Source organism: Micromys minutus (genome assembly GCF_963924665.1).
Source record: "Micromys minutus genome assembly, chromosome: 24".
Taxonomy (NCBI): domain Eukaryota; kingdom Metazoa; phylum Chordata; class Mammalia; order Rodentia; family Muridae; genus Micromys; species Micromys minutus.
The window spans coordinates 8,834,788-8,862,608 of NC_137959.1; the positions used below are offsets into that span (position 1 = coordinate 8,834,788).

Below are 27,821 nucleotides of genomic sequence, written 5' to 3' on the forward strand. Positions count from 1 at the left end.
GGACTACAGAGAAAGCCTGTTAGGGTTTTGTTAAGCACTGTCAAGCCAGGCAGGGTAGCTCCCAGATACTAGTGGTAAGAACTGTGTTTGTATGTAGAAAGGAGGAGTGTAGATGGCGTAACAGCTAGAGTAGGTTTTATTTTATCTGCCAGGTGGCCTCTCAGTACTGTGATTTGTGTTTCAGGCTATGGTTTTTGTAGCTAAGGATGGGGGAGGGAGAAGAGGGTTTTGTGGGGGCAAAAGGGGATTTGCTGTTTTCCTTAGATGAGGACTTTCTGTATCACCAGGTATCTGGGGTCGAGCAGCTGCTTTTTTTTCTTCTGCAATCCTCGAAGAGCTGGCTTCCTGGAACTATGAGCTCAGTTTATAGTCTGGGCTTTTCTGTTTGTTTTGGTGGTGGTACAACATAGGGGTAAAAAAAACGATTAAAAACAAACAAAAATGTTTTATAAATTGGGCCATGCAGCAATGCCATATGTCTGCCTTTAAATCACAACATACAGGTGGCAGAGACAGGTGAATCTCTGAGGTTAAGGCCAGCATGGTCCACAGAGCAAGTTCCAGAGAAACCCTGTCAAAAAAAAAAAAAAAAACCCAAAGAACTGGATCTGGATCCAATTGTAATTCAATTGTAAGACTGGTACACTTCCCCCAATAAGTAAAAAGAAATGTAAGGTTAAGACTTTTGCCAAAGTAGCATCTTTCGTTTATATAAATAAACCAAATTGCTCTTTAGTTTCAATCTCTCCATCCTCAAAGCCTTTCCTGAGCTTCTGCACGTGAGGCAGTGGATTGAAATGTAGGAGCACACAGGCTGTAACACCTTTACTCAGACAGAGGAAGAGGCAGGCAGATCTCTGAGTTTGAGGAGTTCCAGGGCTAAACAGAGAATCCCTGTCTCGAAAAGATACAACCAAACAAAAGAATCAGGGTTTCTAAGCCAGTCAAGAAAGGGACACTTTAAAAGGGTGGGGCACACATGTGCAATTTACGTGCCTTTGCCAGTACTAAATGTGGCAGCAACCACTCAAGTCCTTAACTCATCTCACGTGACTGGGCGGGACCGCCGCTTAGCCCACTCCTCCTTCGGACACGCCTACTTTACAACTGCCCAATGAACCTGAGACTCTAGATACGCCCTCTTTCAGCCTTTTCACCAATAGCCAGCCGACAGCGTCCTTATAACCCAACCATCATTTCCCCTAGTGTTGAGTGACAAGTCAGCCGTCCAGTAAGCAAGATCAGAGTTGGGCTCCAGGCAGGAAGCGCTGTAGCTCGCGTCCAGGGGCGCGGCATACAACCGGACGGGCGTCTGTCTTCTCAGCTCGCGGAGGCGAACCGGGCAGCAGGTAAGTGGTGGGTCCCGAGGCTGGAGCCGCGGTGCGGGGCTGTGGGTTTGCCGAAAGAGACGCCGCGGGGCGCGGTGCAACGGGAGGAGTGGGTGCGCGGCGGCGGGACGGTTAGGCACCCATCTCGAGCTGGAGGCCGTTGGGCTCCTCTGAGCGTGCGCCAGGGGCGGGCCAACCGTTAATGCATCGGCTTCCGGGAACGGTGTCATGGCGCCACTCGGAGGCCCGCATGTGTACCGTGGTGAGATTAAGGCATAGGGAGGCTCCACACTGGTTTTTGGTCGTAGGGAGAGGACCCAGGCTGTGGGCAGACGTCCCGAGTCGGCAGCCATCTGCTTCCCGTCTTGCTCTGCCGTTCCCCCAGGAGATTGTCCTCCAGACTATGAAGCGGAAGGCCGGTGTGGCGGCCCATAGGAACGTGGCCATTCATCCGGTGTGGCTTTCCCGGTGTGAGGCCGGTTCAGCCCGTTGCATCTCGTCTTCCTGGGCTTAGTTAAAACTTTAGGTCTGTGACAGCCTGGGTTCGCTTGTTTCATTTTCCTCATTGACTCAAGGCCTGACGTATTTGGGGGCATACGCTCCGAGTTGCACCTCAACTACTTCCTGGAACCTTTTGTTAATCTGGTTTCTTGAGCCAAGATCTCTTTACTTAAACCTGACCGTCCTTGAACTCTCTGAAGACCAGGTCGGGCTCGAACTAAACGAGATCCACTTGCCTGGCTCCACACTGAACCTCTAACCAACACAATAAATGTTCTTAAAGCAGTACTGCCTTAAAAAAAAAAAAGAGTTCACATCTTAGAGGCCATAAGATGGGTTCTCCTGAAGTCGAGGCTGTCCTTGAAGTTTGTGCTTTTGGGGGCTGGAGGTGCTTTCCCTGGAGTTAGAAGGATGTGAACTGAGAAACATGACTCAGGTCGTCTGAAAGAGCATCAAGCACTCTTCAGCAGCATTAGACACCTCTCCTAGCCAGTCGTGGAACTTAACTTCTAAGTGGTTTTTGTTGTTGTTGCTGTTATTGAGACAAGATCTCACTGTGTAGCCCTGGCTGGCCTGGAACTCACAGAGATCTATCTACCTGTCCCTGTCTCAGGCATTTTAAAATTTATTTTTAATATACTCTAGCATTTGGGAAGTGGAGGTAGGAGGATCTGGAATTCAAAGCTAGCCTGAGCTACATAGCGAGTTTGAGGGGCTGCACGAGACCCAGTTTCAAATAAAAATAGGCACATCTTGGCCATTCAGGTGTTTGAACTCTGAGGTGTATGATTCTTTTCTCCCCAGGAATGGCTTTGAGCTCCTCAGTCTTTTCGGCTTCAGTTCCTCACCCCAGCTAATTCTCTTTCAGTGCACTGGGTTTCTCCCTGCTGTTGCTCGTCTTCCACCGAATCTTGAGCAGTCAACTCCAAAAGCCTAGTTAGCAGTTCTCCATGGTTTAGCAATCTAAGGATCTTTGGACACAGGAGTTGGTGTGATCCAGTTTTAAAAAATACAGTGTCTTCTGAATAACACCATGTGATAGTCTTACATGCCTCGATGTCAGCACAGTCAACCAGAACATGATCTTTCAGAGCACCGGGCTTCAGTTCACATGACCTCATATTGTTTGGCTATAAAAAGGAATGCAGCATTTATTCCCATTGTATTGTGGGTAGTGTTGAGAATGGTAGTGAAGGAATCAAAAAGTAAAAGGCCAGGTGATGCTATCTGAACCTATTTATAGAAAATGTCCAGAAAATGCTAGTCTGCAGAGACAAACAGATTAATGGTTCTGGAAGTTAGGAGATGACTACAGGCTACTTTGTGGTTTTGGGGATGGAATTCAGGAATTCAGGATTTTCTCACATGCTAGGCATTTATTGCTGAGCCACACCCCAGACCCAGGGGCTTTTCTTTTTTCTTTTTTTTTAAGATTAATTTTGTCTTATGAAAGTGTTTTGTCTGAGTGCATTTATAGTCAGAGTGAGTGCTTTATATGTATGATCAGAAAATCAGAAGAGAACATTGGGTCTAATTGGAATTGGAGTTCTGGACAGTTGTGGATGCTGTGTATTGAAGCCCAGTGCTCTGAAAGAACACGTGCTCTTAATCAATCAGCCATCTCTAGCCCATCCAGGCTTTCTTTTTTTAAGGTGGTGAAGTATGTTCGAGTTGATTGTGTGAGCATGTTTGTGGTTCCTGAATTTTGTACTTTGATTGGTGAGTTGTATAGCATTCCAATTTTAAAGAAATAAACACACCTGATTCAAACCGTACACATGGAGGGACCCATGGCTTCAGCTGCACATGTAGCAGAGGATGACCTTGTTGGGCATCAATGGGAGGAGAAGCCCTTGGTCCTGCCAAGGCTTGATGCCCCAGTGTAGGGGAATGTCAGGGTGGGGAGGCTGGAGGGGGTTGGGGGAATACCCTCAAAAAAGCAGGGGGAAAGGGGATTGGATAGGGAGTTTATGGAGGGGAAACTTGTAAAGGGGATAACATTTGAAATGTAAATAAAATATATCCAATAAAAATTTTTTAAAAAGATGATATGAAAAAGAAAAAACAAACGAAAGGTCCTTTCAACTTGGGGCCAGCATGGTAGCCTTGTGAGATATGGTAATTGGGATGTACTGGATAAGATTTGTGGTCAGTCAAGACTGCCCCTGAGAATGGAATAGTCATTTCTGAGGTGGGGGATGCAGCCCTTGGGGTGCAACTGAAAGCTTGCTGTAGGCCGCTTGCATTTAACTTGTAAGGATTTGGGAAAGCGAGCAGCTGGCAGTGGTTCTGGAGTGGAGAAGGCATATGACTGTGGACAAAGTTGGGGAGCCAACAGAGAAATGGTTGAGTATTGTTGGATAAAGTCATGGAGAAAATGAGTAAGAGGGCTAGCAGTGGGTCCTAGTGTGTTAGCATCCGACCTCAGGAAAATGGAACTATTTCTGCAGACTAGGAAAGACAAAAGACAAGCCTGGCTGGTGTGTACCTTGTACTTGATGTGTAAGGGATTAATAAAGTGAGGGGTGAGCTGGTCTTCTGCGAATTCCATTTAGCATCTCGACTGGCTGGCTTTCTTGCTGGCCTGGCCCAATGGGAATCCTCTTCATAAAAGCTCTTAATGATTCCCCTGTGTAGACCACAAACAGCAGGGGAGGCTGGGCTGGGCATGGCAAGGGAAGTGCTGCTTGCTTCTTGACCACCACTTCTTTCTCAGCATGGATGCAGGTACAGCTTCAGGTTGATGCTATGGGTTCCAGGAGCTTCTTGGGAGGGTGGTCTGAGAAACCTTATTAGTGCCAAAACTTGAATGTCAGGGAGGACACATTAGTCAGGGGAAGTGATGTCAGCCTGTAACTGCCAGTTCTGGACCAGCTTGAGCTGTTGGAGCTGTCTAAAAAAAATCTTGTGTACAGACTTGAGAACTGGGCATCCTTCAGGTAGAGGTTCTGATCAGATGAAATATGGGGAACTGAGCAGGATCGGGGCCATGAAGGCTATAGTGAAGAATCCATTACCACTTATTTGGTTTGTGGTGTTGGGGATAGAACTTGGTAGATAAGTGCTCTATCACTGAGCCACATCCCTGTCTGTAATATGGAATTGGTATTTTGCTTAGGTTGTTTGAGGTGGGTGGTATTGGATGGGGAAGTATGTTGTGAAGCAGATGTGGAGGGTTACTGAGAAGATGGTGACAAAAAACAGCTAAACTCTGCCTGTTTCCAGGACTTGCCCCTGCTAACCCCTTTCCTTGCCTGCTTTCTCTGCCAAGTGGGTTTTTCTGCGTGCTTCTCAGATGCATTTCTGCCTTCCCCTCTCTTCTGTTCTCAGTGCCATGGCAGAACAGGATGTGGAAAATGAGCTTTTGGATTATGATGAAGATGAAGAGCCCCAGGCACCCCAGGAGACCACTCCAGCTCCTCCGAAGAAAGATGTCAAAGGATCTTATGTCTCCATCCACAGTTCTGGCTTCCGGGACTTTTTGCTGAAGCCAGAGCTCCTGAGAGCTATAGTTGACTGTGGCTTTGAGCATCCTTCAGAGGGTATGCTCCCCTGTTGCCACCCCAGTTATGCCCTCTGCCCAGAGTAAATCCTACTCTTCCTGAGCGCCTGTGCCTTGGGTAGGGGTCTGCCCTCCCCATGAGCCAGTTATATCAGCAGCCGCTATGCAAGCAGATGGTTGGGCCCTGGCTCTTCTGAGCTTCTCTGGCTGAGGAGCATACAGAGAGGCAGCAGCTAGTTTCTTAACTAACTCACTTTTTTCTTCCTTAGTCCAGCATGAGTGTATTCCCCAGGCCATTCTGGGTATGGATGTCCTGTGCCAGGCCAAGTCTGGGATGGGCAAGACAGCTGTGTTTGTGCTGGCCACCCTGCAGCAGATCGAGCCCGTCAATGGCCAGGTAGACATGGGCTCTTGTAAAGTTACTATATGACAGTACAGCCTTGGGTCTCATGGAACTATTTCCATTTTCTCTTTGTGGGCTTTTGAATTTAACCTGTGAAGTGAAATTACACTGACTACCGTCACCATGGTTACTGCTGGTTTATTCTGCAGGTACTCTGAGGCCACCATTAGAGATAAATTTTAGGGTCTTAAGAGTTATGCTGGGGCTGGAGAGATGGCTCCGTGGTTAAGAGTCCTGGCTGCTCTTCCAGAGGTCCTGAGTTCAATTCCCAGCAACTACATGGTGGCTCACAACCATCTGTAATGGGATCTGATGCCCTCTTCTGGTGTGTCTGAAGACAGCTACAGTGTACTCATATACATGAAAGAAATAAATAATCTTTTTTTAAAAAGAGTTATGCTGGAGTCCAGGATAGGAAGCTAAGGTGGGGGAAAAAGAAAAGTCATGTTGTGGTGGGCTGGAGTGTGGCTATAGAGCTCTTGGGTGGCCCGAGTGAGGCTTTGGTTTGTATTCTTGGGTGGGTGTCTGTCTTTTCAGGGTCTGACAAGAGCATGAGAATTTAGGGAAGGGCTATGCTTTGGGTGGTCAAGAAAACATGGCAGTCTGAGAGAACCCATATATCTAGGGTCAGTGCTGCCATTCTTTGTTCCTGGCCTACTGAGGGAGACAGGCTTAGTAGCCATGAGGAGGACCGGTCAGGGTAATGTTTGGGCTTCAAATGGCTTATGTGAAAGGAACTGTTGTGATAGGGTGTAGTGCGTTGGGGTAGGGTGGTATGGATTCTGGGAAAGACGATGTGTTTGTTGCCCACTCTACAGGTATCAGTATTGGTCATGTGCCACACGAGGGAGCTGGCCTTCCAGATCAGCAAGGAGTATGAGCGCTTTTCTAAGTACATGCCCAGTGTGAAGGTAAGCCTCCTCGGGTGCTGCTTTGGGTACCATGTGGCCTTCTGGAGCCATGCTGGCCTCTGGCTTTAGCTGGAGCAGCATTTATTAATCTTAAGGTTGGTGGTAACTTATGTTTCTTATAAGCCTGCTGAATTATGCTCAGCTCCCACAGGCTTGTCTTGGGGCCCACATACCTTGTCCTTACCCCTGCTTTTGAGGCTACCCTGGATTCTGAAGGAGTGGGGCTGGAGTGTTAGGTCCCCTCAGGATGGGTGGGGCTTATGCTGTAAGGATCACTGGCCTCAGATGGGTGGAAACAGCTTTCTTTTGTGCCCATAGGTATCTGTGTTCTTTGGAGGTCTCTCCATTAAGAAGGATGAAGATGTGTTGAAGAAGAACTGTCCCCATGTTGTGGTGGGGACACCAGGCCGGATCCTGGCACTTGTGCGGAGCAGGAGCCTTAACCTGAGGAATGTGAAGCATTTTGTGCTAGATGAATGTGACAAGATGCTGGAACAGCTGGGTGAGCATCCTACTGGCCTGTCCAGCTGGTTTCCCACTCAGAGTCACAGCCATTTTCTAGGGGGCCTGATGGGGCAGGCAGTGGCTCTCATAGTGGGTCACATGGGTGGTCAGAACTCAGGGCTCCTAGGAGAAGCCTAAGGGGAATTCTCAGGTTAACAGAGTATATGCTGCTTCTGAATCCAAGTTGATTGGGACCATAGGCCCCATAAGCTGCCATCTCTTTAAGGACATGGAGGCACACCCAGGGAATCTAGAGGAGTAGAGTGGCCTCTGCCACCCATCAGGGGCTGGGAGAGATGGGCATGTGTCCTGGGAAGCAGCTGCAGCTCTCACGCCAGTGGCTGTCTCTGCCTCAGGCTCCCTTTCCTGAAGCGTGGCTCAAGGCGCACTGGCAGGGCCGCTCCATGCTGGCAGCGAGTAAGTGGATCGCAGCTCCTCCCATGCCTGCGCTCCCGCCCATCCGAGCCCAGCCCCTCAGGCAGTGGGGACACCCCTGGGCCCACTCCACCACGGCTATGGTGCCAGTGTTGTCTGGCCCAGGTTGGGAAGGGCTGGTTCCTCTCTGGTGTGGGTCTGCTCAGTCAGACAAGACACTCAGGCTTGCTATTTGTTGGCATCTCATCCAGACATGCGCCGGGATGTACAGGAGATCTTTCGTCTGACACCCCATGAGAAGCAGTGTATGATGTTCAGTGCCACCCTGAGCAAGGAGATCCGGCCAGTCTGCAGGAAGTTCATGCAGGATGTGAGTAGGGTGATGCCCCAGCTGGCTGCCTGCCCACCGTGGCCAACACGTCAGCACAGCAGCTTTGGCCCTCCCTGATGGGCTGGGCCACTCTGCGACAAGCACACTGCTCTCATGGCCTGGAGGATGCTAGGAGGCTTCGCCGGCCTCCTTCCTTCCCCTGGTTTGTCAAACTGGGAGCTGAGTGGTCCACACCTGAGCCAGAGGCAGAGCTTACATCCGGCTTTTGGGAGAGAATATTTTACTGAGGTTGGGAGCAACAGGCCCTCTGGGAATCATCAATACAGAGGAACCGCTCCCTGGAAGGTTCCGGGCACATGAGACGCCCAGAAGTGAGCCCTACTCGCCCCTTCCTGCTTCCCTTCCCACACAGCCTATGGAGGTGTTTGTGGACGACGAGACCAAGCTCACGCTGCATGGGCTGCAGCAGTATTACGTCAAGCTCAAGGACAGTGAGAAGAATCGTAAGCTCTTCGACCTCCTCGACGTGCTAGAGTTTAACCAGGTGATGCTTCCTTGCCCACACCAAGATATGGACCTGTGGGATGATTACCCATGGGCCTAAACACCATTCTTCTTCAGGTGGTGATCTTTGTCAAGTCTGTGCAACGCTGCATGGCCCTGGCCCAGCTCCTAGTGGAGCAGAATTTCCCAGCTATCGCTATTCACCGAGGCATGGCCCAGGAGGAGCGGTAGGTGCTTTATGTCCACCAGGGCCAGGGGTGCTCACACCTGGGACTCAGATTTAATGCCTCTGCTTGTCTTCCACTCTAGTCTGTCCCGATACCAGCAGTTCAAGGACTTCCAGCGTCGCATCCTGGTGGCTACTAATCTGTTTGGCAGAGGTATGGACATTGAGCGAGTCAACATCGTCTTCAACTATGACATGCCAGAGGACTCAGATACCTACCTTCACCGAGTGAGTGCTTCCTCCCAGTGTGGGTGGGGTCAGGGTCTCCCCCACCCTTCCTCAGTTCTTGAGGAGTGCCTATCTCCTGACCCTACCTCTCTGCAGGTGGCTCGTGCTGGTCGATTTGGTACCAAGGGCCTGGCGGTCACTTTTGTATCGGATGAGAATGATGCCAAAATCCTTAATGACGTTCAGGACCGGTTCGAAGTGAATGTGGCTGAGCTTCCAGAAGAAATAGATATCTCCACATACAGTAAGTGCCTGCAGCCACTCTGGGTAGAGGAGCTGGGCTTCAGGAGCAAAGGCCCTCCATCCTCACTGCGTCTTTCTTGTCTTTACAGTTGAGCAGAGCCGGTAACCATTTGTGCAGCCTGGGCACCATGGCCACCCTCTTTCCTACCTGCTGCTTCAGATCCTCTTCCTAGGTGACAAATTGGTGTCTCTTTTTATTGTTCTAAAGCTTTAGCTATGTAAGAATAAACTTTTATTGTGAATACCTGGCTCTAGACCCATCTTTCTTTCACTCAACATCTTATGGAGTCCGGTCAAGCCAGCAAGCCTCCACCAGCAGGCATGCCATCTTTTTTTTTTATCAGTATGATATTTAATTTTATGTCAATATTGTATACATGTTAAAAAAAATACAAAAAAACAAAAAAAAAACCCAGTCTTTTAGCTGTGAGACCCTCTGCCCTGGATGTGGGGCAGGAGGCCTCTGTACCGTGAGCCTCGGCAGCAGGCGGGGCCTCAGTGGCCAACATGGCATCATCAGTCTTAGCTTAAGGAACCTGAACCCAGTGCCCTGGCAAAGAGCCCAAGTCTCAAGGGACCTTCACTTTTGTCCTAGGACTGCCTGCCTCGTGTACCAGGCAGTGGGCTGCAGGTCTGGGCTGTCTGGCTTCTGTTTCCCTGGTAGGCAGTAACTGGTGAGGCAAAGAGGCAACCAGAAGCAGGACGGTGGCTCCTTGCCATTGCAGGGCGCATCGCTGGATTTACATCCCTTTATCTGACATGGGGCCAATGGCAGGAACAGAAGGCAGAGTGACAGCCTCAAGTATGTGCTGCTGTCCTGTGTGGAACTTGTCTTTACATCCCTGATTCTGAGGGCCTGAGAGCCTGCAGAGGAAGGAGGCCCTTGAGGCTAAGCTCCCCCAGGCATGCCCTCCCAGCCCAACTGCCGGCCAGCTCCTTACCCGGGTCTGGCTGGTGCCTGTTGTGGAGGAGTTGAACTCTGTGTATTTGTTCCCGGTCACCATGCAGGCCCATTTCCAGTACTCTTCCCTCACCTATGAGCCCAAGGCACCAAGTTATGGGGGCAGAAAGGAACTCAAGAAAGGACTCAGGCCTGACCCTGCCTCCTCCCACGTAGCCAGCTCTGGTCAGCCTACCTTTTTGTTGAGCAGGCAGAGCGTCACGTAGAGGAAAAGGCCCTGCAGGCAGTTGAGCAGGGTGAAGATGTAGGACAGCCATGTGCTATGGGGGTTGAAGAGGAACAGGCCGAAGCCCCAGGTACAGCCCAGCACGAGGAGCTGAGCAATGGCTGTGATGGTCAGCACCCTGTGGGGTGGACAGTTGCTAAGAGTCTGGTCTCCAGCCCTCCAGACTCCACCTGCTCAGTCCTAGCCCTCAACCTGGCTCTGCCCAAAGCCTCCCTCCCTGCCCTTCTCACCTTGCCTTCCTTAGTTTTTTCATGTTTGGGTTGATTTCAGAAAACTTCATTGTGAGCTTCCAGACAGTGATCACGAAGATGGCAGCATTGCACTGGTGAGGGTCATGGGTCTCAGGTTATAGGGCTGCAAGTAGTCAGCATTCTTGCTGCCCAGGCCTCCAGTACCCCGAGAGCACTTACGAGAATGATGAAGGCCACAGGTCCCGAAAAGCTCCAGAGAAAGCCCTGATTCCTGAAGTCCAACCAGCAGCTGGGGAGGAGGTGTCTCATCAGTGCCCCACCCAGCCCAGCCCCAGCCCAGCCCCAGCCCAGCCCCAGCCCAGCCCAGCCCCAGCCCAGCCCCGGCCCAGCCTGGGCCGTATAGTACACTCACTATGTTGCATGCCCATAGCCGTCCATTTTGACAATTGCCGAGATGACCACAACGAGGAGGGGCACCCCATAGCCAATCAGGCAGCGGTAACCTGTACGCAGGCCTTGGCCCTGGAACACACGCACCACCAGGAAGTAGAGCTCTACACCCTCCAGTGCCATCCAGCAGAAGGCAGCCAGGAAGCAAAAATGCAGCATCATAGCCACCAGGCGGCAGCGCAGGCCCACCTGTGGGTACAGAGTCAGGAAGAGTCAGTGCAGGGCAGGACCCCAGGCCTGGTACTAGGCTTCCTTACTCCTAGGACTCATGCTCTGGTGAGGTCGGGATACGAACATACCTCACCCCCTTCATTCTCAACGCCGACCAGAAAGATGACCGAGCCCAGGAAAAGGCAGATGCACAGGTGCAGGTGCACCATGGTTCGAGAACTCTGGATGGGTTTCACCAGCAGGAAGGTCAGGATACACAGCAGCAGGCAGATCAGGGACAGCAACAACCCCACCTTGGTGATCAATTCCAGCCTTGGGTCCTAGGGGCAGGCAACAAGGATGGGTGGTGTTCCCTCACACCCCTCCAAGCAAGGCGCTCCTCTTTCCTACACTCAAAACCCCAGATGGGCCTTCCTGTGAAAAGTCTGTGATCCTGTCTTTGGATCAAGCTGGCCATGTGGCCTAGGTTATGGCCATGTTCAGGAAGCTACAGTACCTGGAAGATTATACACAGGGCCTTTTTTTTTTTTTTCAGTTAAAGTTATGTATTTGCAGGGGGTTGAGGGTGAAGTGTCTGTTGCCACTGTTTTTCTAGAGATGTTACTCCGGTTATCAGGCTGGCTGCCTACACCTCGCTCACTGACCCATCTCATCCGCCCAGGCTGCTGTGTTTTTAGGACTAGACAGTTGCAAGGGCCTCTGGCAGGAGGAACTAAAAAGCAGGGCATTGGGCCATCCGAAGGGGTCTGCTTGAACAGCACCCTTGAGTGAGAACATGGTCCTGCCTGGGCACACCTGGCTACCTTGGGTCCAGGGCTTACAGCTTACCTGCACGTGGTACTGAGCCATGAGGATGGCAAAGCTGGTCAGGTGGTTGCAGTGGCAGAAGCCAGTGTCATTCATTGAGCAGCCCTCAGTGTCCCAGTACCCACTCCCATAGCCATGGCCTTTCCAGAAGGCACACACCAGCTTTTCACGTGTCTTAGTTGACTTCACCTATGGGGCAGACAAGTGGTTAGGGTGTCGGAAGCACACTTGGGGTCAGTCTGTGGTGAGCACAGCACCTTGCTTTTGGCTACATGAATGTATCTACTCTGCTCAGAGCGCATGGGGGGCCAGCAACGAAACAACAAGACACCAGTCCCTGTCTTGAGTTGAAACAAGTCACAAGCAGGTAATAAATGCCAAAGAAATGAAAAGAGCCAGCAGGAATGGTTGCCTACAGATTGTAACTTAAAAACAAAAACAAGGTTTATTGGATGTCCTCAGACTACAATATTCCAGGTTGCCCTCAAACTCACTCTGGTGCTGAGGATGATGCCGACTTTTTTCTCCTACTTCCTGTGTGTTGGGACTACAGTTTATATACTACTTTAGTTTGAATCCAGGCCTTCATGCATGTTAGACAAATATTTCACTAATATCACCTGAGCTATATCACCAGCTTAGATTAATTTCTAACTTTGAAAATCAACATGTATGTAGCTAGGCATGGCATATACCTTTAATTTAAGCACTTAGAGCAGACATAGGTGGATCTCTGAGTTCCAGGCCAGCCAGAAACACATAGTGAGACTTTGTTTCATATCCAGGGGTAGATGGGGGTCCAGGGCTGGAGAAATGTCTCAGCAGTTGAGAGCACAGTGGATGGTCCAGAGGACCCAGGTTCAATTCCCAGCACCCACATGGTGGCTCACCCTACCTACAACTGTCTAACTCCAGGGAATCAGATGTCTTCTGGCCTCCACTGGACTAGGCATACACGTAGTGCACAGACATACATGCAGCAGGCAAAAAGATGTGTTTGTTTTATTATATGAATACACTTGCTGTCTTCCAACACACCAGAAGAGGGCATCAGATTCCGTTACAGGTGGTTATGAGCCACCATGTAGTTGCTGGGAATTGAACTCAGGACCTCTGGAAGAGCAGCCAGTGAGTGCTCTTAACCGTGAGCCATCGCTCCAGCTCCTTTTAAACATTTTATGATACTGAGGACCAAACCCTGTATGTAACCTTACCATGAGAGGTAAGCATTCTACCACTGAGTCAACAACTGGCCTTGCGTGCCAGTTACTTATCTATTCACTCACTCATTCATTCATTTATTCAGTTCAGCAGTACTAGGGGCTGCCTTCCAGCAGTTGAGAATAAAATGCTATGCCACACGACCCAGCTCAGATTTTAGTTTTTATCTATTTAGGGTTTTTTTTTTTTTTTTTTTTTTTTTTTTCTGTTTATTTTTCGGGACAAGGTTTCTATAGAGCTCTATCTTGAAGCTGTCTGTAGACCATACTGACTTCAAACTCACAGAGAGACCTTCCCAAGTTAAAGGCATGTGTGACTATGCCCAGCCGTAATTTAATTTTTTAAATGTGTTTCTAGTGTTTTTTATTCATTTATTTTGTATTTTGGAGGAAGGAGTCAGGATAACTTTGGGAGTTGGTTCTCTCATACCATATGGGTCAAGAGGCGCTGCCCTGACTTTGGTTAGTGGGTGAGCCACAGAGCACCCCCTCCCTCCCCCTCCCTCCCCCTCCCTCCCCCTCCCTCCCCTTCCCTCCCATTCGAGGACTCACAGAAGTGAAGTTGAACTTGAAGGTGACATTCGAGGCAAGCTTCTCAGTGTCCATGTTGGTCAGAAAGATGGAATTGATGTTTGAGAGGATGTTAAATGTGACCCTCGAAATTGGGCTTCCATAGAAGTCCTCTAAGGTGGCCCTTGTCTGCTCCACGTTGAAGGGGGTGCTGGCCAGCAGGTTTTTCATGTTTTGACTGGACAGGATGCCTGCCACCGAGTAGTCTGGGGACAGACATGCAGGCTCAGCTCCTGTCCTCTCTCTACTCCTCTCAATGGGCTGGTCTCTACCTGTCCTACACTCTAAACCACATCCTGGTTTCCCTGGCAGGTGCCCTCCCTGGACCCCTACCATTTTCCGAGCTTTTGGTTCCAGCTGTCATGGTCCAGTCTAGCATCATCCAAGCTTGATTGTGGTGCACTGTGGTAACATCTTTGTTGTCTTTCTCCTTCACCATCAGGGTCAGTTCTGAAGAGACAGGGACATGATTGGGGAGACCAAAGATGGTGCCCGGGGGTGGGGCAGGAAGAAGGCTTACCAGTGTTTGAAGGGGACGTGTAGGTGAAAAGGCCTTTGGGTAAGAACTGGGCCAAGGTCCGAAGGCTTTGTTCCAGGTTCGAGAGCAACTGAGTGGCTACTTGCTGGGTTTCATTCTCTATACCCATGGGGGTTTCCAGCAGCTTGTCCACAGCCTCAATGAGTTTCTGGGATGAGTCACAGAGATGTTGGGAACTAAGTGAAGGACCCTGACCACTCTTCCCACCAGAAGACACTGGAGAGCCATGTAGGTTCTCTGGGGAACCAGCTGGTGGGATACATTAAGACTTACATAGTAGCCAGGAAACACGGAGATAAAAGTTTATGGCCTTGTGCACCTGCATGTCACAACAGCACATATACCAGCAGGCAGGGTGACTGCCAAGGTTCTGCTGAGCCACGCCCCCAGCTCCTCAATGGGGATTCTAGGCTGGTGCTCTACCAAGTCGTGCCCCCAGCCCTATAATCTTGAAATTACGTATGACCTTGGGCTTCTGGTCTTCCTGCCTCTACCTGCTGGGTTACAGGCATATCATATACCACCACATCTGGTTGATTCACTGCTGGGGGTCAAGCCTAGGGTGTTTTGCACATTGGGCAAGCATTCTACCAATTGTGCTATCCCAGCCCTGTTGTTTGTTTGTTTAGCTCAGGAACTTGAGATCCTTCTGTTGGCTCCAAGCAGCACAGAGCCTAAAGTCTTAGCTGCCCCAGTCATTGCCATCATAACCCTGTGTAATAGCCACATACGTGGCTGCACATGCGTGTGTCCCAAACCAGAAGTACTGCTCGGACAGATGGAATGCTGTCAGTCTGCCCTGAAGCCTGTGGCTTGTTCCCGGCTGCACCGTGGTCCCCAGAGCCCCCCCTCACCTGAATGGTGTAGTTGACTGTGGCTGGATTGAAGTCTCTGAGCAGATTGTGGACTTCAACAGAGAACCCCAACAGAGTCTAGAAAAGGAAATGGTGGGTCACAGGTGGGCAGCAGCACAGTGACAACAATGGACAGGCTGTGTGCGAGAATCCAACCTCCCGGTCTCCACTGGCTGCTCACCTGACTGTGGGGTGTCGGCTGCAGTGTCCAGGTAGGGAAATGTGGTTCTGTGGGGACAGGACGTTAGTTCAGTAAGCTCAGAGTACACTTGTGGGGCACGGAGTCTGGGTGGCTGTGTCACGTACCTTGGCACGTGGTGTTCACTGACCCATCGAGGGTCCCAGAAGTTATCTTCCAACCTGGGCGGCAGAGGCACTCGTAGGAGCCCTTGGTGTTTTCGCAGATGGTGGAATTGTGACACTGATGTTGCCCAGAGCTGCACTCATCCACATCTGGGGACAGAAGGAAGAGGTTAGAGCCTTCCCTGCCTGGCCCCAGTCTCTTCGGTACTGCTAGTCTCTGGCCTGAGGTACTGACCTCTAGTGGCCTCATTCAGCAGTACAGGACGGGTAAGGAATATGCAGAGACCTTAGGCGTATAGATGGAAATGAGAAAATATGAACTGGGGACTTCTAGTAATTGAAAGCATATGGGGTCCCCCAGGGCTTCCCCTTGGTATCTCAGTTCCTTTCCTGGACCTCACAGCATTTCAAAATTAGCCTCAGAAGATTAAGCCCTGGCCCAACAGAGCCTCCTTTCATTCTTTTGATAAAAAACAGGAGCTGAAGGGATGGCTGAACCTGTGGATTCACATCAAGTGGCTCACAACCGCCTATAACCTGTGGATTTGGTGTCAGAGGAACTGACAGCCTCTGGCTTCCTTGGGCAATACACCAAGTGGTGCAGACACACACCCACATATGAGATGGCCCTGGAACTCACAGAGTATCTGCCTCCCCTGCCCTCCAAGTGGCGGGATTAGAGGCGTGTGTCAGCACACTTAGCTAAAATAAACAAATCTTGAACATGATATTAGCTATTGTGATTGTGAGTCCTTAGAAAGGTTGCATTCTGACCTTCGCACACCGTGTTGACTTGGCCATTGAGGGATCCAGGAGCAGGTTTCCAGCCTTTGGGACAGATGCAAGAGTAGCCACCTAATATGTTGATGCAGTGGGTGGATTGGTGGCATTGGTTTTGCCCCGAGGTGCATTCATTCACATCTGGGAACAAAACCAAAGAGTCATCCCCGCCCCCACTCCCTGCTGTAGCACTTCCCCATCTTCTCACTGCAGCAAATTTAGTTACCACCTGGTGAACTTCACCTCTACCTGCAGAGCACCTCATGGTGGTTTCTGCAAGACAGGTTCAGCAAAGATCAGGGAACCCAATTTATAAGAGGCGAAGCCAGGGTGGAGACTGGACTTCTTGACGAGGCTCTGTTATTTTTTAATCTTTCTCAGAACAGGATGTGATACTGCTCTCAGAGATAAGGAAGAGCTGAGGTCTGGGAGCTCCGTGGAGTTCCTGGGGTCTTCCTACCCTGTAGTAACATGTTGCTGGGAGCTTGGTCCTCAGGAATCTTCATAATTCTTGCAGCTCCTGGGACCCTGCAGATCTCCCTCTTCAGGCTAAGAGACCTTGCCTCCTCCCAGTTCCTGTCCAGTCTTACGGCTTCTTCTGGGTGGACTTCCACCTGCGTATACTTTCAGGGTACACGCCTATGTATGAGTAACTCTGGGTTGGTGCAAATGTTCCTACAGTCTCTAGGTTTGGACCCTCATCTGCTCATGAAAAGAAGCAGTGGTATGGTGTGCTTGAAGTTGAAGCCTCAGGCTCAAGGTTGGCCACGTTTCATGACACAGAAGATCTGGAACATTTCAGTCTCCTCCTTGTGGGAAGACCACCTTCTAATAAAGGCATTGAATAGGGTCCATGGTAGCCCCGACTCTATTGTCTGGATATAGGGGGAAGCAGTCAAGGGTTCCCTAACTGCCAGCAATAGGAGTGTGGCAGCTATCAGTATCCCATCCTGAAGATTTGGGGTGAAGACTACATATGACCCTTAGGAGCCAGTGCAGGGGTTGTGGAGGACTCTGTATTCTCCATGGGAGCCTCTGTCCCCACTCTTTACAGGGTACTATTTCCTTGTAGAGTTCTACATAGACTTCTAGGAACCTTCAGGACCACACTAGCTTCAGTCACACTAGGTCCCCAGATTTCTGCTCTGTCAATGGAGAAGGTCTATTGTCCCCAAGCCACACTCCCTCTAGAAAACTCAACAGGAGAGGTAGGGCAAGAGGGCTAACACTAGACCATGATGCCACCCAATGGGAGCTAGCCTTGGGCTGACAAGCTATTGGCAGCCAGGCATCAATGGGCTGAAGTTATAGCAGGTAAGAACATCTATTCCACTGAAGCCAGCCCTTCAAGATCATAGTGCCCAGAAAGGGAGATGTGTTGATGGGGGCAGGAATGATAGATAATTCTGTCCTCTTTTTTTCTGTCATGGCCACAGACCTGGGGATGTGCTAAGTGTAGCCCAGCTTTCTTCTATACTGAATTGTCTGGCCTGGCAGCTGTGGCTGGTTGACACCATCAGGTAAGGGTAGGTTAGGAAACAACGATCCTCTATGATACCTTCTTTTGCATTATGCTAGTCTTCAACTCTCTTGGGTATGTGTTGGTGGGTGGGGGCTGATGTTATCCTGCCCAGTCTGGCCACACCATTCAATACTGTATTCAAGGAACCAGAATTGCTAGGGATAGTTAGAACGGTGATTAGGTAGAGCAGTTGACAAAAGGGGAGTCCGGGCATCAAGTGTTGTCTTCCAGCAGAAGTAATGGCAGGGAATGTGGCCTACCCTTGGGTGTCCTTTCTCCTGAGTCACCGAACTCTGTCCGTGGCTGCACTGTAGTTGTCTGCTCCGAGAGATTTCCAGGCGCAGTAGGAACTGTGTGGATCCTGGAGGGCACAGGTGTCATCCCAGTGTCCACTGATGCTAGGAAGAGGACAGACACTGCAGTGGAACGTGCTTGTGGTAGATGCAGAGTATTCCTAATGCCATTCCTTTAGCTTATGCAAATGAGATGCAAATGGGCAGAGGGATGGTGGCTTATGCAAATGAGATGAGGTGACAGAAGAATGGCGGCTTATGCAAATGAGATGAGATGGACACAAGGAGTTCTGAACTTCCAGAACAAAGTAGTAGAGAAGAAGAGGAAATGGCGCAAGGAATCCTGCCATCTTTTGAGTGCGATCCAGGCGGACATGTCTTCCAAGCGAAGTTGGGTGGAGTTGGGCGCGCTCAGTGATGGTTCAGAGCCTTAGGCATCAAATGAGTTCTGCTCTAAGCTGGATGCTTTCTGTCACCTTCCTTGGGGCCCATGGAGACTCCTGTGGCACCTCATGTAGTGATAAAATTTTTCTGAAATCAATCTCCTTTTCCCTGTCTCTCTCTTTGGGACAGGGTCTCATGTAGCTCTGCTGTCCTGGAACTCACTATGTAGACCAGACTGGCTTCGAACTCACAGAGATCTGCCAGCCTCTGCTGTGTTGGGTTTAAAGGAGTGTGCCTCACACCTGGTTTTGAAAATGTCTCTTGCATTCAAAGAGAGCAAACTTTTTCTTAGGTCTTGCCATCAAGTTAATACTCTGTCTTGAGATCTCTGAAGACTATGTACTCAACCTGTTGCCCTACTGTGTGCACAACCTGTTAAAGTTTAACCGGCCTTTAAGAGACAATGTGACCAACCTTACTGTGCCTTAGCTTTCCCATTTAACCAACTTTTACAACCTAAGCTAAATGCATAGCTTCAATCTTAAGTTATGTATTCTTCCATGCTCCCAACCCAGAATAATCTACATGTGTGTGTATGTATTGTGGCAATCATTTCCTGAAAACAACCAATAGGTTGAGAACAGTGTTATACAATAAATCTCCCACACAGATGCTAGAAATAGTATGTAGATATAGGGTAATGTCTGTCTGCCATTGTTTGCTGTTCTGAGTGAGTTATTTTTCCCTTGTAAAATTCTGTTAAAGACTGCTTTAAAAAAAAAAAAAGACTGCTTCACCTCATTTTTTTTTTTTTACCATGTTGTGTGTTTCTGTGCTGTTTGATAAATACAGAACAAACTTTGTTGTTAAGAGACAGACAGAAGACCCTGGAAGAGAAGTGTAGAAAATTCTTCCTGCTTGTTTGATTAATTGATTGATTGATTGATTGATTGATGATTAATTGATTGATTTTGTTTTTCAAGACTGTGTTTCTCCTTGTAGCCCTGGCTGTCCTAGAACTCACACTATAGACCAGGCTAGCCTCAAATTCACAGAGATCCTCCTGCCTGCCTCTCCCTCCTGACTACTGTGATTAAAGGCAACACCAGGCTATTTTTGCTTTTATCTTTTTGTTTTTTGAGATAGGGTCTTTCTTATATATGCTAATTTGCATTATTTGGCTCACAATTCTAGCCTCAAACTCCAAAGTGTTGGCTCACAGACGTGTGCCACACTACCCAACTAAATGGCTTTCTGAGTCACACACAGTATCAACATGAAGCCTTGGAAAGATGTCCTGAATCTCCCCTCCCTGCAGCTCTGTTCTAGAGCAAACCACAGGGGCAGAACCAAATCAGCACCCTGTGGCTGCTGCTGTACACGTGCTGGCATTGGTGAGGTGAGGCACAGGGACTCTTACCTTGGCATGTGTTCTCACTCTTGTTAGCAAAGGATTCTGCCCCAGACTGGAGCTTGTAGCCCTTGTTACAGACGCAGGTGTAGCTCCCCTCTGAGTTCTTACAGGTGGCAAAGGGTCCACAGGAAAACCCGGACAGTAAACATTCGTTGATATCTACAACAAAACAGGGGTCACCTCCCAGACCTGAGAGGTCTCCTGAGGAGGAGACTCCCATCCCCACCTGACTACCAGTCTGGGACCTGCTGATTAGTTAGTATCTTCTGGGGAAAATGATGTGGTCACAAGGTCTAGAAAGCTATGCCTGCAGATGATTGGTCCACTCTGCTCCTCTCGGTCCTCTGAATGGAATCCGGGATTTGGACAATACCCATGTGGGAGTTAAAATGGAGGATCAACCTTCTCCTTCTGGTTCCTAAAGCCAAGTTCAGGCTCAGACCCCTGGAACCCCTCTCAGGGAGCCCTTCTTTTCACCTCCTGCCTCCCCACCTCGCTTTCTTTCTCTGTCTCTGTCCCCTGGCTCAATACTGCACCTTGTCATCTTTCCATGTGCCCATCCCGGAGCCTTTGTACCTTCACAGCTCCCTGCAGGGTTAGTGATGAACTCCGTTTCCGAGCTGAAGCCTGGCTTGCAGACACACCTTTTGCTATTGACACACACTGAGTTGGCAGGGCACCACTTGGGACAGTCTGTGGGGGACAGACACTCTGGTAAGAAAGTAAAGGAGGCCCAGTAGAGGGGAAGTGCCACCGAGAGCAGAATAGAAAGGTGTGAGGAGGGCCCTATAGTTCCCCAGCAGCTCATCTCCTCCCAAGGCTTTGTGGTTGGCAGCAGGTTCCCCTCCCCAGCTCTGGCTAGGCAGCCCTCGGTGCAGTAGACTTACTCTTAGCCTTCTGGGTTCCAGCTCTTGAGAAACTCAGTAAAATGCACACTGCTGTAAGAAAGTAAAAGACAGTCAGCTGGAAGCCAGAGCTAGGACAGAAGGTCCAAGTTGTGCATCTGTGGGCATTGGGTGATGACCCTGCCCTGACTGAGGTTCTGTAGCTCATACAAAAAGACAGACCCAGGGGATGGGCCTAATGACACTTGCTTATATTCAATCATTCAGGATGCTGAGGCAGAAGGATTAGGAGCTCAAAGCTGACTCTGGGTTACATACTGAGACTCTGTCTCAAAAACAAAAACATAACAAATGACCAGCTAAGGCTGGAGACATGGCTCAGCAATGAAGAGCACTGGCTGCTCTTCCAGAGGTCCTGAGTTCAATTCCCAGCAACCACATGGTGGCTCACAACCATCTTAATGGAATCCAACACCCTTTTCTAGTATGTCGGAAGACAGCAACAATATACTCATATACATAACATATATGTATTTTTAAAAAAGATTTATTTATTATATATTGGTATATACACAGGTACACTGTAGCTGTCAGACACACCAGAAGAGGGCATCACATCTCATTACAGATGGTTGTGAGCCACCATGTGATTGCTGGGATTTGAACTCCATACCTCTGGAAGTGCAGTCAGTGCTCTTAACCACTGAGCTGTCTCTCTAGCCCAAAAATAAATCTTTAAAACAAACAAACAAACAAACAGGAAAAATAAACAACTCAGGTGTTGTCTCCTGCGGCTCAGATACCCACAGTCAGAGGACCAGTACCCATGGTGGCCTGTGGGCCAGCCTAGGACCTGTAGACCAGAGGGGTCTGGGCACAGGAAGTGAGGCTTGGCTCTCCAGGCCTATGGGGTAAACAGAGGAACCCCTTGGTTACAGTTGGATGTTGGATAAAGCTTCCGCACTCTCCCCCTCTCTGTGGGGATGGAGAAGACGATGGCTTGGCTTTGTGGGGACAAAGCCTGCATGGTTAAGCGACTAACTCTAGGGTTTGGTCTGCTGCTGCTTGTACTCAAGGCTGAATTCTGTACCCCAACATCTGGTTGTTCCAAGATTCGCACATATACCAGCATTTGTTATGTAAACCTTGCTCCCCAATTACTGGGGAGGTGAGGTTTGGTTTTCAGGCCTGGAGGTCACAGGCAGGGAGCACAGAGGAGTGAAAGAGAAGGGTCTCAGAGGAGGAAAAGACAAGAGAGAACAGGTGGTCTTCGTACGCCATGATGGACCCGAGTGAGATGCCTCCCCACGACACCAGACTGCTGGAGCAAAAATAACTCAGAGAATTTCAAACGATTATTTATGAAGCACAGTTGGGGTAGTAGCCAGACTGTAGTTAGAGGTCTAGATTAGGGTTAATCCTTCAGTGATTACGCAGAGCCTAATGAATAAATATCATAGTTTGAGTCTTATTTGTATGAAGCTAGATGGGGTTAAAGTTAATAAATATTATTTTATATTTGGTGCAATGTGAGGTGCCAATTTGTTATAGTTATGATTATGGGGGTTATCTACACCTCTTTTTTACTTTATATATTAGGGGTTTCTACCCCACTTAGACCAGACAGTTCCCAAATCAAAGACAGTGAAACCTTTAGATTTATAATAAGCTTAAAAGCCTCTGTGTTAGTTTCCTGTCAAGAATCCCAAGAGGTCACATGCCACGTTCTGCCTGGCCATTCCTGCTCCGTCAGGCCACGTGTTCAGGATCCACTCCATCCCATGGCGATTTCTTTCTTCTCCCTCATTCTCCTCGTGGTCTCTGCCTGAGACTCCAAGCCTGAGAACCTCTGCCCCGTCTCTTCTACCCAGTCCAGGCTGTGGGCATCTTTATTAACCAATGAGGGATAACTTGGGAAGGGGGGGATAAAGATATATATATACAACAAAACTGGTGTGCATGAGTATCTCCTCATGGGGCAGCTAGATCTTGGGGTCAGTATATAGCATCTGAATATATACAGCAGCACCAGACCAACCCCCTTTGAAACAGAGTTTCTATACATAGCTCTGGCTGTCCTGGGACTCCCAGCGGTCCAGATGCCTCTGCCTCGCCCACCAGTGCTGGGATCAAAGGTGTGTGTCTCCAGGCCCTAGAGTCACACTGTCCTTTACACCTCCTCTCTGTTTTAGCTTGTTTTCTATCATTTTGTCCCAAAATGCTGGACCAAACACAGCACTGACATGTTAGGCAAGTGCTCTACCACTGAGCCTCATTCCCAACCTCTCTTTTTACTTCATTCCTAAGTTCAGGCTGGGCTTTCACTTTAAATCCTCCTGCCTCAGTGTTCCGATGAGCTGGTACAGGCCTATGCCACCAGGCCAGACTCTTGTCAATTTTTAGGGAAGAATGAAAGCTTGGGCTACATCTCCCAGGTCCCATACAAGCCCTGACACTCCAACACCACACGTGTACCCACTGTCAACCGCATGGCCTGGTAGCCACATGTCAGAGAGGGCTCCTCACACACAGGAAGCGGCTTCAGTGGGCACACCCCATGCCTTGCTGTCGTTGGCAAGCACCCAAGGCAAGACTGGATAACAGAGCAGCTCCTAGAGACAGGCATCCGAGAAAGCAGAGGAGGGGGCTGGAGAGATGGCTCAGTGGTTAAGAGCACTGGCTGCTCTTCCAGGGGTCTTGAGTTCAGTTCCCAGCAACCATCTGTAATGGGATCTGATGCCCTCTTCTGGTGTGTCTGAAGACAGTGTACTCACATACAATAAATAAATATTAAAAAGAAGAAAGAAAGCAGAAGTGGAAAGAGAGGAAGTGGCCAGGAGGGAAATGAGAAGCAGGCATGAGGCAAGCGGGACAACCCAGTGGCTTGAGGCTGAGGCAGGAGGCTGCTAGGGCAGGAGGTTCCTCAGTTCAAAGCTACACAAAACCCAAGGGCAGCCTGGGTAACTTACTGGGAACCTGACTGAAATGACGCCCTGGGGTCCCCATGACCAAAACATGAAAGGGGAGGAGGGCCCACATGAGGTGCGTCACTGCACATGTGTCATGGACATGCACACACACACACAAACAAAACAAAAACAAACTGGCAGCTGGAGAGATGGCTCCTCAGTTAAGAGGCCCTGGCTGTTCTTCCAATGGACTCAGGGTTCCATTTCCAGCACCCACACAGGTTCATTAGAGTCTGTAACTCCAGTTCCAGGGACTTTGGCGCCCTCTTCTAGTGTCCAAGGGCACAGGCATGCATGTGGTGCATACATACGTATGCAAGCAAAGCACGCATAAATACAAACCTAACGCATCAAGAGAGAGACAGAGACAGACAGAAGGAATGGAGAGCCAGGCAGCAGGGCTGTCAAGCAATGCTGACATAAGAGGGCTGGAAGTCCCCAACCTGGGCTACAGGATGCAGATGCAAGAACTTGTCTTGGAATGAAAAACCAAAACTGGCAGCTGTGAATCCCTGGTTTCTCAGTACAGCATAAGAAAAGAGTGGGTGTGGGGCTGTGCCGAAAGAAAGCTGGGAGGGAAGGTGTCCCAGGAGCAGGGGGCCTGGGGAGCGGTTAGGGGACAGAGCTGGTCCCAATATGGGGAATACAGCAGCAAGAAAACAATCCCAAGAACAGGAATCCTAGAGGGAGCCCTCAGGAGCAGGGCTGGTGGGGGGGATGGGTGAGTCACTTCCTTGATGATTCACCCACCACTGGGCTGGCTGCCAGGTTCCCAGGGGACTCCTGGGGTCAGCCACTGTGAGCAGGGTTGGTAGGGCAGGGACAGTGAACTCAGAGGGTCCCAGGAAAGCTCGGTCTTTGTCTGACTGGGTTTCCCTCAGGCCAATGGAGAGGCTTTTGGTGAAACTCACCCCCTCAAAACTGGGATGTCCTGAGGCGGGGCACCCCAGCCAGTGAGTTGTCCCCTCAAGTCAGAATTCTTTCTTCCTCCTCTTGGGCCACTGAGCTGGATTCCTCCTCCCACACCTGTCAGAACCCAGTTCCTCTTTGCTGGACAGACCAAAAAATTACCTTCCCTTCATGCTGGGCCCTGGGGCAATTCAAGTTCTTAAAGTCCAGTACCAGTGTGTGCGTCTGTGTGTGACAACCTCCGTGCCTTCTACCTTGAACCTCCGCTCATCAAGCAGGCTTGGCTAGCTGGCCAGCAAGCCCCAGGGATAAGACACTATGATCACAAGTGTGTGTCACCACATCCAGCTTCCTTCACACAAATCACTTACTGACGGAGCCCTCCCTCCAGCCCTCAAGTCACTTTTGAAAAAATAATATTGATTTATTTTTAGGTGTGTGGATGTTCTGTCTGCATGCATATTGCCTGGGGCATAGGTAGGTGGGAAGAGGGCATTGGATGCCCTAGGACTGGCTTTAAAGATGGTTATGAGCTACTGTGTGGTTCCTGGAAACTGATCTCAGTCCTCTGGAAGAACAGCCAGTGCTCTTAACCACTGAGCCATCTCTTCAGCCCCTTAAGTAATTTAAGACTCAGAACTGAGGCAGGGTGTGGTGACACACTTTCAGTGTCAACCCTGGCGAAGCACCTTGGGAGAACTCTGCTGGAGGCCACCCTGGTCTACCTAGGGAGCCAAGGCTACATAGAAAAGACCCCATCTTAACAACAAGACAGAAGTGGGGGATAAATACACATTCAAAACCAGTCACAGCTACATAGTCACTGCGCCAAACCCTGTCTCAAAACGAAAACCAAGGACAGACTCAAAATGAAAAAGACCTTATTGCACAAATCTGTAATCTCAGCAACCGGAGACGGGGCAGAGGGACAAGAAGTTCAAGGTCGTTTTAGTCACCTTGAAACCTTGTTTACAAAAACAAAACAAAACCCAAATAACCAACCCAAACAAGACTCAGAGCAACATCAGAAGTCAGGAGGATCAGGAGGTAGGGACTGGGGTTATCCACACAAAGAGAAACTGAGGCTTGGAGCTTAACAAAGATTAGTGGTCAAACCAGGCCAGAGAAGAAACAGTAGACTAGAGAAAAAGAGTTACCCAAGCCTGGGTGGGTTTCTTGTCCCCTGGGCTGGGTTGAGTTCTAGCCTACCATCCTAAAGCCATTGGCCAGACTGCCTCCATCTGGAGACTTGGAAATTAATCAAACAGGAGCAGAGCTGTTCCCTTCTGCTCCCAGACACATCTGGTTCAAATTTTCAAGCTCAGACTGGAGCCAAGGGACTCCTGCTTAGGGAATCCAGAAGTGGGGGTGGGGCAGTCTTTGTGCTTCCTGCCAGAGACATCCCACCAACATCTCACCCAGAAAAAATAATCAGAATGACAAAAGTATCTACTTAAGCGAGTGAGCACACTGTGTGTGTGTGTGTGTGTGTGTGTTTGTGTAGTGTGTTTTAAGACAGTATCTCTGTGTAGTTCTGGCTGGCCTGGAAATTATATGTAGATCAGGTTGACCTCCAACTCCAGCGGTCATGGAAGCCTCCAGCATCAGCCTGTTTGGTGCTGGGATTCAAAAACTTTAAACCCGAGCTAGTATCATGTGGCCTCAAACTCAGTTTGCAGCAGAGAATGACCTTGAACTTCTGAGCCCCTGCCTCTCCTACCTGGGTACCCTGAGAGCAGACAGACAGACACCACACCCACATGTTCAGTTAATTCAAACTGTAAACCAGAAAGTTTGTACACAAACTCTAGGCTCTTGAAACACTAAGGTAAAATGCAGCTGGCCTTGCTCCATTTTACAGAGGAGGAAATGGCAGTTCAAGGCCACTAAGACCCAGCCTATTGACATCCAGGCAGAACTCTGCAGCTGTTTGCCACCAACTGTGACAGGCTGGGACTCTTATTTCCTGGCTCCAGAGTCCATGACCACTGAGCTGCCTGCCACCTGCCACCTGCCACTAGCACACTGACAGCACACAGGCCAGTCATTTTGGTTTGAATGACCTCAGTTTGTGCCCCAAGTTCCATATCTTGGGGTAACTACAGCTTGTGCCCCAAGTTCCATTTTTTTCCCACTGTTTGTTATCAAGTTACTTAGGTAACTTAGCAGTCAAAGAACGGTTGAAGTACCCAGGGTGGGGCGGGAAAGGAGAGCAGAAAGTCACAATGAAAGCCAAGTTCAAACCACAGCCTGGTAAAGTCACCAGCCAGCAGCTCAGTCACAGGCAGGTCCCAAGGAGTCTCTGCAGTGTTCCTGGCACTGGGACAGACATACTGGAGACGTGTGTGTGTGTGTGTGTGTGTGTGTGTGTGTGTGTGTGTGTGTGTGTGAGTGTGTGAGTGTGTGTGTGGTGGGGGTGTGGTGGAGGTGCGGGGGAGTTCCCACCCTCAAAGAAATGAGCATCCTTTACATGGTTTTACTTCACATTAAGAGCGTCTGTATGGGAAACAGCTTGCAAAGTGTACTTTAACGTACGTTTCTTTTTATTTTTGTATTTTATTACTGTATGTGTTTTGCCTGCATGTATGTTTGTGCACTGCATGTATGTTTCTGTACTGCATGTATATTTGTGCACTGCACACCTGGTGCCTGTGGATCCCCTGGAACTGGGGTTACGACACTTGTGAGCCACCATATAGGTGCTGGGACCCAACCAGGTCCTTTCTTGATGCTTTTAACCTCTGCACCACTCCAGCTCCTAGCCTGCATTTCTCTTTCTTTTGTTCTTTTGATACAGGGTTTTGCAGTGTAGCCCTGGCTGAGCTGAGCTGGAACTGGTGACTCTCCTGCCTCAGCCTCCCTAATACCCTGTGACACTTGCCCCCCCCCCCCACTGCCACCCACTTTAAGTGTCCCCGTGCCTCAGTTTCTCCCTCGTAGCCTCCAATTTGGCAACACTCAAGCCCGTTAGGACCTGGCATTCCCTGAGAGCCTTTAGAGGCTCACAGGTTTTGCCTGTCCTTGCCCCTCCTGGCCAGGTCCCGCGAGCTCCCTCCCGGCCCGGCGCAACCCCGAGGTCTCACCGAGCAGGAGGTGGCAGCTGACGCCCCTCATGATGGCGCGGAACAAACGGCGTCTGGTCTGACAGAGGGCTGTGGCGGCCGGCTGGGCTGGGCTTTTATGCAGCGGGCGTGGGCAGGGCCCTCCCCGGAACTGTCCTCTCCTCTGGAAAGTTAACAGGAAAGTGCCGGGGAAACAGACCCAGGGCGCGGCGCGCGCCCGCGGCGGGGACGAACGCAATCCCACCCCCGCGAGCGGCCCCGACACGCGCCCCCGCGGGGAGCTGGACGGTGTGGAC

At 49.9% G+C, this 27,821-nt stretch overlaps 2 protein-coding genes across 7 annotated transcripts; one reads left to right on the forward strand and one right to left on the reverse strand.

Annotated features, from left to right (window-relative positions):
* The first annotated feature begins 1,280 nt into the window (after positions 1-1,280).
* DDX39A (DExD-box helicase 39A) lies at positions 1,281-9,292 on the forward strand. Of its 4 annotated transcripts, none has more exons than XM_080936688.1 (10): positions 1,281-1,349; positions 5,160-5,371; positions 5,601-5,728; positions 6,553-6,645; positions 6,964-7,147; positions 7,776-7,894; positions 8,268-8,399; positions 8,477-8,586; positions 8,669-8,813; positions 8,910-9,256. In XM_080936688.1, exons 2-10 carry the CDS (start codon positions 5,164-5,166, stop codon positions 9,147-9,149), a joined length of 1,359 nt encoding a protein of 452 aa, XP_080792814.1. In that variant the 5' UTR covers positions 1,281-1,349; positions 5,160-5,163; the 3' UTR covers positions 9,150-9,256. The 4 variants fall into 4 exon arrangements, with proteins under 4 accessions (XP_080792814.1, XP_080792815.1, XP_080792813.1 ...); XM_080936689.1 differs by lacking the exon at positions 1,281-1,349 and having other exon boundaries at positions 4,726-5,371; positions 8,910-9,057; positions 9,146-9,292; XM_080936687.1 differs by lacking the exon at positions 1,281-1,349 and having other exon boundaries at positions 4,726-5,371.
* Positions 9,293-9,407: 115 nt separating this feature from the next.
* On the reverse strand, positions 9,408-27,619 carry ADGRE5 (adhesion G protein-coupled receptor E5). Of its 3 annotated transcripts, none has more exons than XM_080936685.1 (20): positions 27,547-27,619; positions 20,628-20,678; positions 20,317-20,433; positions 19,747-19,899; positions 17,910-18,041; positions 16,122-16,268; positions 15,351-15,497; positions 15,226-15,272; positions 15,045-15,122; positions 14,173-14,338; positions 13,986-14,102; positions 13,635-13,858; positions 11,884-12,051; positions 11,184-11,375; positions 10,847-11,073; positions 10,654-10,723; positions 10,474-10,565; positions 10,193-10,361; positions 9,998-10,090; positions 9,408-9,920 (listed from the first exon to the last, which is right to left on the reverse strand). In XM_080936685.1, exons 1-20 carry the CDS (start codon positions 27,575-27,577, stop codon positions 9,891-9,893), a joined length of 2,451 nt encoding a protein of 816 aa, XP_080792811.1. In that variant the 5' UTR covers positions 27,578-27,619; the 3' UTR covers positions 9,408-9,890. The 3 variants fall into 3 exon arrangements, with proteins under 3 accessions (XP_080792811.1, XP_080792810.1, XP_080792812.1); XM_080936684.1 differs by having other exon boundaries at positions 9,409-9,920; positions 17,910-18,047; XM_080936686.1 differs by lacking the exon at positions 17,910-18,041 and having other exon boundaries at positions 9,409-9,920.
* Positions 27,620-27,821: the final 202 nt, after the last annotated feature.